The following is a 12,653-nucleotide window of genomic DNA, read 5'->3' on the forward strand; positions in this document are numbered from 1 at the left end:
TTTGTATTCATCTGTATGGCAGTTAATCTCACAGAATTCTGTCTACTTACGAATTTTGTCGCGCACCTACTACTCTTCAGTTACCCATTACACTGTGCTCGCTGACCTACGGTGGCTCCTTGTCCAACAACACCTCAATTTTAAAATGCTCATCCTTGTATTCATATCCCACTATGGCCTCCTTGTCCCTATCTCTGTAATTTCCTCCAGCAAAACAACCCTCCGAGAACCCCGTGTTCCTCCAATTCTTGCTACTTGCACATCCCCAATTTCACTTGCCCCACCATTGGTGGCCATGCCTTCAGCTGTCTAGGTCCCAAGTTCTGGAATTCCCTCCCTAAACATCTCTGTCTCTTTACCACTCTCTCCTCCTTCAAGATGCTCCTTAAAACCTACTTCTTTCACCTGTCCTTATATCGCATGTGGCTTGGTGTCATATGCTGTCTGATAACCCTCCTGCAAAGCACCTTGAGATGTTTTACTATGTTAAAAGATGCTATATAAATGCAGGTTGCTGTTGTTACTGCATATCAGGCTGGATTACACCCCACCCCCTCCCCACCCAACCCCCATCTATACTGTCAATCATTGGTCAATATGACTGATCAGTTCAATCATACGTTTCAACATAAAACACTCTGTACCTGTACTGCAATAATTGGTCCATTATTCTGATACAGAAATGGTCTGATCTTGGGCAAGAAAACATGCATCCATCTGTCAACAAACTGGAGATAATCTGGAACCAGAACAACATACATCAGGAAATATATAGAATTGTCCTAATTTTCAGTAAAATTACATGATCAGGTGTGGGATTGGGAGAGGAAACCACCTCAATATGCTGGTCCCTAAACTTAGTGAGGTGCAGTTTTCTTTTATTACTCATTCTCGGGATGAGGGCATCGCTGGTGAGACCAGTATTTATTGCCCATCCCTAGTTGTCCATGAAGGTGTTAGAGGGCCTTCTTCTTGAAACACTGCAGTCCATCTGGTAGAGGTTCTCCCAAAATGCTGTTAGGTAGGGAGTTTCAGGAATTCTACCCAGTGACGATAAAGGAATAATGATCTATGTCCATGTTAGGGTGGTGTGTGACTTGGAAAAAACCTGAAGGTGATGATGTTCCCAGGAACCTGCTGCCCTTGTCTTTCTAAGTGGAGGTCGTCACGGGTTTGGGAAGAAACTTTGGTGAGTTACTGCAGTCCATCTTGCTGATGGTACAGACTGCAGCCAATGTTCCACTAAGTTGCGCATGTGCGCGGCAACGCAGTAGCCTGGAAGGTACCGCGCAGGCCTTGTTCTGTGTTAAATACCGAGCAGGCAAAAAACATTTCAAAGATACTGCGCATTGAAAAAATGCGGCCACACATAGCATCAAAATTTCAAAAGGGACATTGACTGAGGCCACAATGCGCCAGTGAGGGAGGACATCGATGCTTAAGGCGGTGGTTGGGCTGCCAATCAAGCAGGCCAACGTCGTGTCAAGTGTGAGTGTTGTTGCATCTGCACACACCCAGGCAAGTGGAGAGTATTCCATCACACTGTTGACTTGTGCCTGATAGATGATGGAGTCAGGGGGTAGGTTTTGCATGATACCCAGCTTCTGACCTGCTCTAATAGCCACGGCATTTATGGAGCTGGTCCAGCTGAGTTTACAGTCAGTGGTCATCCACAGGATGCTTGTCAATGGGAGGAGGTTGGATTTTCTCTTGTTGGAGATGGCCGTTGCCTGGCACTTGCGAGGTTTAAATGTTACTTGCTACTTATCAGCCCGAGTCTGGATGTAATCCAGGTCTTTCTGCATGCAGGCATGGGCTGCTTCATTATCTGAGGAATTGCGAGTGGAGCTGAATACTGTGTTATTACCAGTGAACAGCTCCGCTTCTGAACTGATCATGGAGCAAAAGTCATTGAGGACTCAAGTTGTGAGAAAGTGTACTGCTATACGGAGTGAAATGCAAATAGAGTGAAGACTTTAAAATAGGAATGTGCTGAAAGTGGGAATTCACTGGTAAATCATGGGGCAAGTGTGTTTTCAACAAACTTGAATTAAACTTTGTTTGCTTACTTTAAAAAAAAAACTGCAAATCATTTGGCAGTTAACTACAATCAATTGGAAGGAGGTCACTGACCTACTGTTTGGCTCGGCATTGACACATGATTCAGAGCCCAATAGAAGGTACATACCAAGCTTACACAAATTTCAAGTCTACTCTAAATACTCTCTTGGATAAATAAGTGGATCCCATTCCCATATGCTCCGGTGTTCTCCTACACTACCTGACATCTGGTTATGTGGCTACATAACTACAGCAGTGTAGTGTGCTATCTCTTCTGGTTCCCAGAAGTTAGAAATAATCACACTTTAGACTTAAAAATGCTGGAAGCTCATTGTGTATTTCCATACAGCTCTCCATGCTGTTTGCTGAAACTGGTATAGACCAGTGCAGTGTAACATGTCACATGACTCCAGTGCAACAGTGAATGTTGCACCCTTGAACACCACTTACACATAACAATTAGTTCCTAGCTCTTTACGAACATAACAATCTACAACATCATAGTTATCCGAATTGGATGCTATAGCCTCCCTTACACACTGACCTCGTAGCTCGTGGGTCATTATTCTCTAGTTCACTGTCACACAGAAAGTTGTTTCCTGTACCCCATCAGGGGATTGGTTAATAAAACTATCAAGCCTGTTGCCTGCTCACCCACACACCCACTTTCCTTCTTTGAAACTTGCTTCATGCTAAGCTAAGAGTGGAGGGAATAGTCCAACCCCATAAAGCAGGAACATTCATTGGGGTTACGTCAGAAAAAGCAACAATGTCCCTACTGTCCCAGTAGTTCTAGTATGTAACTTTAAGGTGGGATTTAAATTTTAGTGAGTTTGTTATAATTTTAAAAAAGCAACATTTCAAAATAAATCAAATCAAAATCCTTCTCCATGGCAAACTGGCTAAAAATCCTGAGAAAGCAAGTCTGATACAGTGCATAAGACTCTTTTTCAATGTAAAAAAAATCATTGATTATTTCTCTCATCTGGCAATTTTCCAGTGCAAATTATCACTTCCAGTGTTTTAAGTTTTCATTTTATCAATTCATAACAGGTGGAATCTATGATTTGATATCTTACCTGGATCTGAAGATCGAAGGACAACTGACTTCTTCTGTAGCAGCCAGGCAGGAAGACCACCCTTTAAAAATGAAAAACACTCAAGCTTTTCAAACCACTTTTTGTAAATTAAAGCGATGATTTCTCAAATGAATTTAACCGCACTCACCATGTCCCATTCTCCACAAATAAAGGGCCCAGCTCGTAAGATGACCAGCAAACCAATATCATTGCATAACTTCAGGAAGGATTCCAAATCTCTATTTCCAGTGAAGTCATATTTTCCTGGTAGGGTCTCATGATAATTCCATGGCACATATCTATATAATCAAAATAGGATTATGAAGAAAAATTATGTGTGCTCACAACTCGAGCAGATTAGTGAGAGAGAATATTAGGATACCAACTGTACATACGGCTTTCCTCATTCTTTAAATATTCTTTGGTCTCAACATGGAAACAAAGCAATCAACAAAACAGAGTCTCACCTGGGACACTAACCCCGAGTTTGAAGCAGAATAGGAATCCCAAAATCAACTGCTGTTCCCTGGCTCTTATCCCAAATAAATCCTCACTCTGGAATGGTACTTTTTTTCCCCCAATGGAGTCAGCAGCATAGAGAACAATTTGATATAGAGATTAAAAAATGCATATAAAAAAATGGAACTAGAGTGGTGCAGGTGGCTGAAAGCCAAGACATTTAAGGAAGAAGCTTTGTGGTTTAACAACAAAGAACAAATGCTGTAACTACAGTGATAACCCAACATTTGTATCCCTTTACCCCAATCAAAAAATGGTTTAAGCCCAAGTGGCTGAGAAAAAGGATGGTGGGTTGTGGATTGGGTGGTGTGGGGGAGTAGGGGTTTGGGTAAGAGAAAGAAAGGAGAAAGGAAAGAAACAATTTCATTAATATGGCACTTTTCACAGCCACAGAAAATCCTGAAGTATTTCATAAGCCATTTCATTACTTTTTATTTTTTTTTTTAAATGGAGTCACTGTTGTTTTGTAGGCCAATTGCTAGACCAGCCTGTAAAACATATACTTATAATTTAGCTTGGAATTTTCAATGAAGACACATGCAAAATAGTCCTTTTTAATAGGCCATATTGCGAGGCAAAAACCCTACAGAAACAGAACGTAGTAAAGTCCTGTAAACAAGCTATCAGCCATGGCTCGGTCAGTCGCATTTTAGCCTCTGAGTCAGGTCTTGGGTTCAAGCCCTACTCCTGAGACATGAGTACATGATCCAGGTTGACACTCCAATGCTGTACTGAAGGAGTGCTGCACTGTCAGAGGTGCTGTCTTTCTGATGAGACATTAAACAGAGGGCCCGTTTTCCCTCTCAGGTGGGAATAAGAGATCGCACATCACTAGTTCAACGAAGAGCAGATTAGTTCTCCCTGTTGCCCTGGCCAATATTTATCACTCAACTAACATCAGTAACACAGATGAACTGGTCATTATCACATTGCTGTTTGTGGGCGCTTGCTATGCTGTGCTTCACACAGTACAACAGTGACTACATTTCAAAAATTGGCTGTAAAACACTTTGGGACATACTGAAGGCGCTATATAAATGCAAATTCTTTGTTTCTTTCTTAAAATCAAAGAACAGATCCTCTTCTGGGAGACACAAGTTCTCTTCCACGTACCTTTGGATGCACTTGCTGGAGCCAATCAAAATCTCTCCTATTAATCTCTGTTAATTCCCAAGTTTCTCTGAAATCCTCTATCTCTCCAGTGCATTAATTCCTACATTCCAATTTTATCTACCTTATTGGTACATCAATTGTGCATTCCAGTGCTAGTTCTACATTCTAATGCATTAGCACAATGACCAAGAATTTGTTGACAAAATAACGGTGAGGCTAATGGCACGTGCTGTAATTTATACGCAAATTGTACAACTTCAGACCAAGGAGCACATGCGCAATTAAATGCCGAATTTCCAAAAGTTGCTGTCCAAGTTGCGCCTCTCTACCGTTACTGTCACGAAAATGCCATCTTGCTGTCTGCCTCACCTTTGAAATGCATTGAATGTCATAGAGCTTCTGTATTTGCGTGGTAGATTTGGATAACTAGACTAAAAGATATGGCGGTAAACAAACAGTAGGAAACAGTTAAACAATTCAAAAGTTCCACAAAAATACATTACATTGAAAATAAAAAAAATTCAGCAAGAAAGACCCATCTGTGGCTCACTCAGGAAGTTAAGGATAGTATTAGATTAAAAGAAGAGGCTTACAATGTTGCAAAAACCAGTAGCAAGACTGAGGTTTGGGAGTGTTGTAGAAACCAGCAAAGGGATACCAAAAAGTTGATAAAAAAAGGGAAAAAATAGAATGAGAGTAAACTAGCCAGAAATATAAAAGCAGATTGTGAAAGCTTTTATAAGTATATCAAAAAGGAAGAGAGTAGCTAAAGTAAACGTTGGTCCCTTAGAAGCAGAGTCAGCAGGAATTACGTTGGGGAATGAAGAAATGGCAGAGGCATTGAACAAATATTTTGCGGCTGTCTTCACAGTAGAAAACATAAGTTTCATCCCAGAAACAGCCAGTAACCTAGGGACTAAAAAGAGTGAGGACAATAATATCAGCAGAGAAAAAGTATTGGAGAAAATTAAGGGACTAAAATCCGACAAATTTCCAGGACCGGATGACCTACATCCTAGGGTTCCAAAAGAGATAGTTGCAGAGATAGCGCATGTTCTAGCTATGATTTTCAATAACTCCTGAACTTCGGGAACAGTCCCATTGGATTGGAAGTTGGTAAATGTTGCACCACTTTTCATGCAAGGAGGGAAAGAGAAAATAAGGAACTACAGGCCAGTTAGCCTAGCATCAGTCATTGGGAAAATGCTGGAAACTATTATTAAGGAAGTCTTAATGCACTTAGCATAGCATAGTATGATTAGAAAAAGTCAATGTGGTTTTACTAAAGAGAAATCCAGTTTGACAAATTTATTAGAGTTTTTTTTCAGGATGTAACTGGTAGGGTAAATTAAAGAAAACCAGTAGATGTAGTATACCTGGATTTCCAAAAGGCATTTGATAAGGTGCCACATAAAAGGTTAATATGCAAGATCAGCGCTCGAGGAGTTGGCGGTAATATATTAGCATGGATAGAGGATTGGTTAACAGACAGAAAGCAAAGAGTGGTTATAAACCGGACATTTTCAAGTTGGCAGGCAGTGAATAGTAGAGTGCTGCAAGGATCAGTGCTGGGGCCTCAGCTATTTAGGGAAGTGTTAAGTTGATCGCAAGAAGAGAAAAGTGCTGCTGCTCAAAGAGACTTGGGTGTGCTCGTACAAGAAATGCAAAAAGTTAGCATGCAGGTACAGCATGTAATTAAGGCGGCAAATGGCATGTTGGCCTTCATTGTAAGGGGATTGGTGTACAGGAATAAAGAAGTCTTGCTACAATGGTACAGGGTTTTGGTGTCACCACATCTGGAGTAGTATGTGCAGTTTTGCTCTCCACATTTAAGAAAGGATATACTTGCATTGGAGGTAGTACAGCAAAGGTTCATTAAATTGGTCCCTGGGATGGGGAGGTTGTCCTATGAGGAGAGGCTGAGTAAATTGGGATTATACTCTCTGGAGTTTAGAAGACCATGAGACGATCTCATTGAAACATACAAGATTCTGAAGGGGCTGGATAGAGTAGAGTTTCCGCTGGTCGGGGAATCTAAAACACAGGAGCACAGTCTCAGGATAAGGGGCTGATCATTTAAGAATGAGATAAGGAGAAGTTACTTCACTCAAAGGGTTGTGAATCTTTGAAATTCTCTACCCCAGAGGGTTGTGGGTGCTCCATTGTTGAATACAAGGGGAGCAGGTGGGAAAGTGAAGTTGAAGCCCAAGATCAGCAATGATCATATTGAATGGAGGAGCAGGCTCAACTGGCCATATGGGCTACTCCTATTTTTTGTGTTCTTTTGTAGATACAGACTAAAACCACTACAGATATTTAGGGCTGGTAATTAGAAGCCAAGTATACTTTTAACAATGTGATTACTGTTAACTATTGCCAATCATCCTTTTTGGCACTGAAAATTATCTCGTACACATGTGGAGTCTCATCTTCAGATTTTGACTTTTTCAGAGATTTTAAAAATATCAAATTTTAATTGTTTTCTTACTTTTTCCTCTCTTTTTCTATCGCAATCTATTCTTTCTTCTCTCTTTTATTGTCTGTCTCTACCTGATTTAACACTGAATTCACCCCCTTTAATTCACCTTCCTTCACAGTCCTTAATGTGTTTATTTCCCAGTCTTAAATGTGATTGGTTAAGGAGATACCCTGTTGGTTTCTCTGTTCACTCAGGTACCTGATTCCTTCGATGTGTCATATCAGCTCGCAGTTTCAGCAACTTGGTTATTTTGAAAGGTGCAGAGGCAAGTCTAACTATTGGTAGACGCCCTTAGACGCACTGTAACAGCAAACTCTGGCCCCATTATGTTCTACGCATTAATTAAATATTCTTCAAAACAGGGCATCAATTTGCACACAGATTAGTCCCACAAACAGCAATGAGATAAATAACCAATAAACAATGGCGGTCCTGGCTAAGGGATGTCATGCTAGGCCCCCACCTGCCAAGAATGAGGCACATTAATTTTGTCATGAGCATTGATTTTAAACTGTTATGGAGTGAAGAAAGAACTTGTTAAACAGATCAGCCATGGCTAGAAAAGACATTTGCATATTAACAGATGGTGCCTGGAAGGACAAAGGACCATTCCCTGACACATTCAACCCACAATGGACCTTGACCAGCAAGTATTGTGTGTAAGAGGAGTATTCCAGAGACTGCTAAGGTGATACAATCCAAGACGCGTTTGTGCTGGTTTCTTTGCCTTAAAATTGGAAAGCAGTGAACGAGGATTCATCAAGGGGGAGCTAAAAACACCGTGTGTTTAAAATTAAACCCTGTTACAGTAAGACCAGGCGAAGACTGAGAGGGACCACTAGACACATTTCTCACCTGGTCGTAACAGGGATAAATGGTGGCCAGGACCCCAGAAGAACGCTGTAAACTTCAGGTCATCCAAAATTCTGCTGCCTGTGTCTTTATACACACCAAATCCTGTTCACCCATCACCCCTGCGCTTGCTGACCTACATTGGCTCCTGGTTAAGCAATGTTTTGATGTTAAAATTCTCATCCTTGCTTTCAAATCCCTTCATATCCTCACCGCTCCAGATATCTCTAATCTCCTCCAGCCCCACAACCCTCCATGACACTTGTGCTTCTCTAATTATGGCCACTTAAGCATCCCTGATTTTAATTGCTCCACTATTGGTGGCCCTGCTGCCTAGGCCCGAAGTCTCTCCGCCTCTCTACCCTCCTTTAAGGTGCTCCTTAAAGCCTACCTCTTTGACAAAGCTTTTGGCCATCTGTCCTAATATCATCTTGTGGTTCAATGTCAAGTGCCTTGGGATGTTTTATATTAAAAGTGCTATATAAATACAAGTTGTTGTTTGCCTTCGAATAGTGCCATGGTATCTTTTACATCCATGTCAGTGGGCAGCCAGGCCCTGATCTCACCAGAAGACCAACAACTTACATTTATGTAGCGCCTTTAATGTAATAAAATAGCTCAAGGTGCTTCACAGGCCCACACCTCTGACCATGAGCTGCAAATCCTGCAGCACAAAGTATCAAAATATAAGAAAGCGTAATTCTAAGTTGTCACACTCACGTTTGAATAGCATTCAGTCCTGCCATGTACATTTTCATAAGGCGGTCCTTCCAGTAGTAGCGAGGTACACGAGAGTAATGTATGCTCCCTGAAATATAGCGGAACTGTTCACCGTCCTTTCGGAAACAGTCATTGTCGTAATCAATCTGAAACATTCTGCTGGCTGAACCCTGCAACAAAAACAGACTGGATGAAACCTCCTGAACCTAATCAGAAAAGATCACATAGTTAGACTCTTATTTACAGAAAATACTTGAACCAAAAAAAGCTTTATATGAAGGAAACATTGAGTGTGGAATTATAATTTACCCTGTGGGAAGGGGTGTGACGCAGGCTCCCTTGCACTGGTGGCACAGGAGCAAGTGTAGCTCAGAGGGAACAGAGAATCAGGATATCTATCCCTGCACCAGTTCTGCACTGGGAGAAAGAGAGCTGCACTACTCCAAGGAGTAAACCGCATTACTATATTTTTATCTGGGGTTTATTTTGCCTCTCCCAGGAAATAACACATCTTCTGACAGATGAAGAGTCTTGGGGCCATGTTGTCTTGTTGTAACAACTGAATGGGACAGACTCGATGGACCAACTAGGAACACAGGAACAGGCGGAGCCCATTTAACTCCTCCAATCTGTTCTGCCATTCAATTAAATCATGGTTGATCTGTGATCTAACTCCATATAGCTACCCTTGCCCATATCCCTCATTATCTTTAGTTGACCAAATCTGTCAATTACAGATTTAAAAATTAACAATTGATCTAGCATCAACTGCCATTTATGGAAGAGAGTTCCAAACTTCTGCCACCCTTCGTGTGCAGAAATGTTTCCTAACTTTACTCCTGAAAGGCCTGGCTCTAAATTTTAACAATATGCCCCCTCGTCCTAGACTCCCCAACCAGAGGAAATAGTTTCTCTCTAGCTACCCTATCTGTTTCCCTTAATATCTTCCATCAAATCACCCCTTAACCTTCTAAATTCCTGGGAATGCAACCTTAGTTTTGTAATCGCTCCTTGTAAATGCAACCCTTGGAGTCCAGGTATCATTCTGGTAAACCCACACTGCACTCCCTCCAAGGCTTCCTAAGGTGTGATCCCCAGAACTGCTCACAGTACTCCAGGTGTGGTCTAACTAGGGCTTTGCATAGCTGAAGCAAACTTGTACCCATTTGTATTCTAGTCCCCTGAGCTTTTTGTCCATCGTGATACAGACACAGCCAAACAGACAGAGACAACTCAGTGTCTGATAGAGAGATATATAGAGAGAACTCAATGCCTGATACAAAGAGAGAGAGAGTGCAGGAACTCAGTGCCTGATAGAGACAAAGTACGTTTTAATGTATCTTGGCTGTTCTGGAGGTGCATTTACACCCAACAGTCCTCCCCTTCTCCCAAAAATTGATTCTGTAGCTTAATAAAGCTGAAATAAATCAATTTCTCTTATTCATCTTTAAACACACGTAGCCAGAAATTGTGCTTGTTCCCAGCACAAGGGCAAAACTGTGCAGGCAGCCACACAGTATTCTTCAAATGAAATGCAGTGCAAATCTCAGAACAGTCAATGTACGTCTGCTGTAGGGAAAAATTTCTTGTACCGGGGCACGGTTTAAGGTACGTGACAAGCAAAATGATCTTGTCCAAAATTTAGTTTTTGACCAGAGTCCAGTGAGGCTGCCTGGTCCGCTGTTGCCAGCATATTCCACTTTTGTTTTGGATAGTGAAGGAACATACAGCTGAATATAAACAGAGAATGAGGGAACAAAAGCTAAATACTACAGATACTGGAAATATAAAATCAAAACAGAAAATGCTGGAAACGCCCAGTAGCATCTGTGGAGAAAGAGGCACATTTCAGGTCAGTGACCTTTCATCAGAACTGGAAGCAGTGAGATTTTATGCAAGTACTAGAAGGTCTCACACTGAAGAGTGCCTGCAGAGTCTCATCGACAGGTTTGCGTCTGCCTGCAATGAATTTGGCCTAACCATCAGCCTCAAGAAAACGAACATCATGGGGCAGGACGTCAGAAATGCTCCATCCATCAATATTGGCGACCACGCTCTGGAAGTGGTTCAAGAGTTCACCTACCTAGGCTCAACTATCACCAGTAACCTGTCTCTAGATGCAGAAATCAACAAGCGCATGGGAAAGGCTTCCACTGCTATGTCCAGACTGGCCAAGAGAGTGTGGGAAAATGGCGCACTGACACGGAACACAAAAGTCCGAGTGTATCAGGCCTGTGTCCTCAGTACCTTGCTCTACAGCAAAGGGCCTGTACAACGTATGCCAGCCAAGAGCGACGTCTCAATTCATTCCATCTTCGCTGCCTTCGGAGAATACTTGGCATCAGGTGGCAGGACTATATCTCCAACACAGAAGTCCTTGAAGCGGCCAACATCCCCAGCTTATACACACTACTGAGTCAGCGGCGCTTGAGATGGCTTGGCCATGTGAGCCGCATGGAAGATGGCAGGATCCCCAAAGACACATTGTACAGCGAGCTCGCCACTGGTATCAGACCCACCGGCCGTCCATGTCTCCGCTATAAAGACGTCTGCAAACGCGACATGAAATCGTGTGACATTGATCACAAGTCGTGGGAGTCAGTTGCCAGCATTCGCCAGAGCTGGCGGGCAGCCATAAAGACAGGGCTAAATTGTGGCGAGTCGAAGAGACTTAGTAGTTGGCAGGAAAAAAGACAGAGGCGCAAGGGGAGAGCCAACTGTGCAACAGCCCCGACAAACAAATTTCTCTGCAGCACCTGTGGAAGAGCCTGTCACTCCAGCATTGGCCTTTATAGCCACTCCAGGCACTGCTTCACAAACCACTGACCACCTCCAGGCGCGTATCCATTGTCTCTCGAGATAAGGAGGCCCAAAGAAAACTAGAAGGTCCTGCTTGTGGGCTGCACAGAGGTATTTAGCAAAGTGATCACTCGAGTTGCATTTGGTCTCCCAAATGCAGAGGAGACCGCATTGTGAGAAACAAATACAGTATACAAAGTTGGAAGTAATATGAGAAAAATCACTTTCACCTGGAAGGAATGTTTGGGTCCCTGCACATTGAGAAGAGAGAAGGTGAAAGGGCAGGTGTGAAAATGCAGGAACTTAGTGCTAAATATAGGAGACTACGAGACAGAGAGAGAGTGAAGGAACCCAACGCCTGATGCAGACAAAGTGAGAGTGTGTGTGAATGAGGGATTTCATTGCTTGATGACTGCTAGTGAGGAAACGTAGTCCAGGACGCAAAAAGAAAATAAGAACACTTACTGCCGAATAGAGGCCGAGGCTAACAGCCAGCAGCAGCCACAGACCCGCTCTCATACTTCTTGTTGCTTCCTCTATCAGCTGATTGGTAACGTCAATCATCATCACGTAGCCCTGCTGCTGCAGTGCTGACACGCCCTGTACCCCAGCCAGTGATCAGCGGAGGAGGAACCGTCCTCGTACTGACCATGTATCGCTGTTTCAGATCCTGCAGCCTTGCTGATCTGCTCCTTCCTGAGGATAGTCTGCAGAATCCCTACCTCCCTCCCCCTTCTGGTTAATACAGGCAGAAATTGCCAGTCGAGGTTAGAGTTTACTCTTCCCCAGCACTCAAATGGTACACTTTAAGACAACTTGCACTGAAATTTTAATTAAACTCAAGATGGCTCATTCCCAACATAAACTGTATTTCTCCTCTCGCAACAGCGCCACTGTAAAATTTGCTGTTGACCATTCTGCACTTTTTGTGCTATTTTCTGGTTTAATACAGTGTTTAGTAGGATAGGACCGCTCAGGGTTGAAGGAGAAGGTTTAATTGTGAAGGTTTGAGGTGTGGGGTGGTTTAAATG

The 12,653-nt window shown here is 42.6% G+C and overlaps 1 protein-coding gene across 2 annotated transcripts in view; it reads right to left on the reverse strand.

Moving 5' to 3' along the window:
- glb1 (galactosidase, beta 1) overlaps window positions 1-12,352 on the reverse strand; it is a 99,298-nt gene extending 86,946 nt beyond the window's left edge. The window contains exons 1-5 of one of the 2 annotated variants that reach the window (XM_068055115.1): window positions 12,088-12,352; window positions 8,824-8,993; window positions 3,289-3,439; window positions 3,141-3,201; window positions 645-739 (exon numbers count right to left, since the gene is read on the reverse strand). In XM_068055115.1, the coding sequence (XP_067911216.1) occupies window positions 645-739; window positions 3,141-3,201; window positions 3,289-3,439; window positions 8,824-8,993; window positions 12,088-12,189 (579 nt within the window). In that variant the 5' untranslated portion in view covers window positions 12,190-12,352. The remainder of the gene's footprint in view (window positions 1-644; window positions 740-3,140; window positions 3,202-3,288; window positions 3,440-8,823; window positions 8,994-12,087) is intronic. The other variant, XM_068055106.1, reaches the window with a different exon arrangement.
- Between the last annotated feature and the right edge of the window lie 301 nt (window positions 12,353-12,653).

Source organism: Heterodontus francisci, chromosome 2 (genome assembly GCF_036365525.1).
Source record: "Heterodontus francisci isolate sHetFra1 chromosome 2, sHetFra1.hap1, whole genome shotgun sequence".
Taxonomy (NCBI): domain Eukaryota; kingdom Metazoa; phylum Chordata; class Chondrichthyes; order Heterodontiformes; family Heterodontidae; genus Heterodontus; species Heterodontus francisci.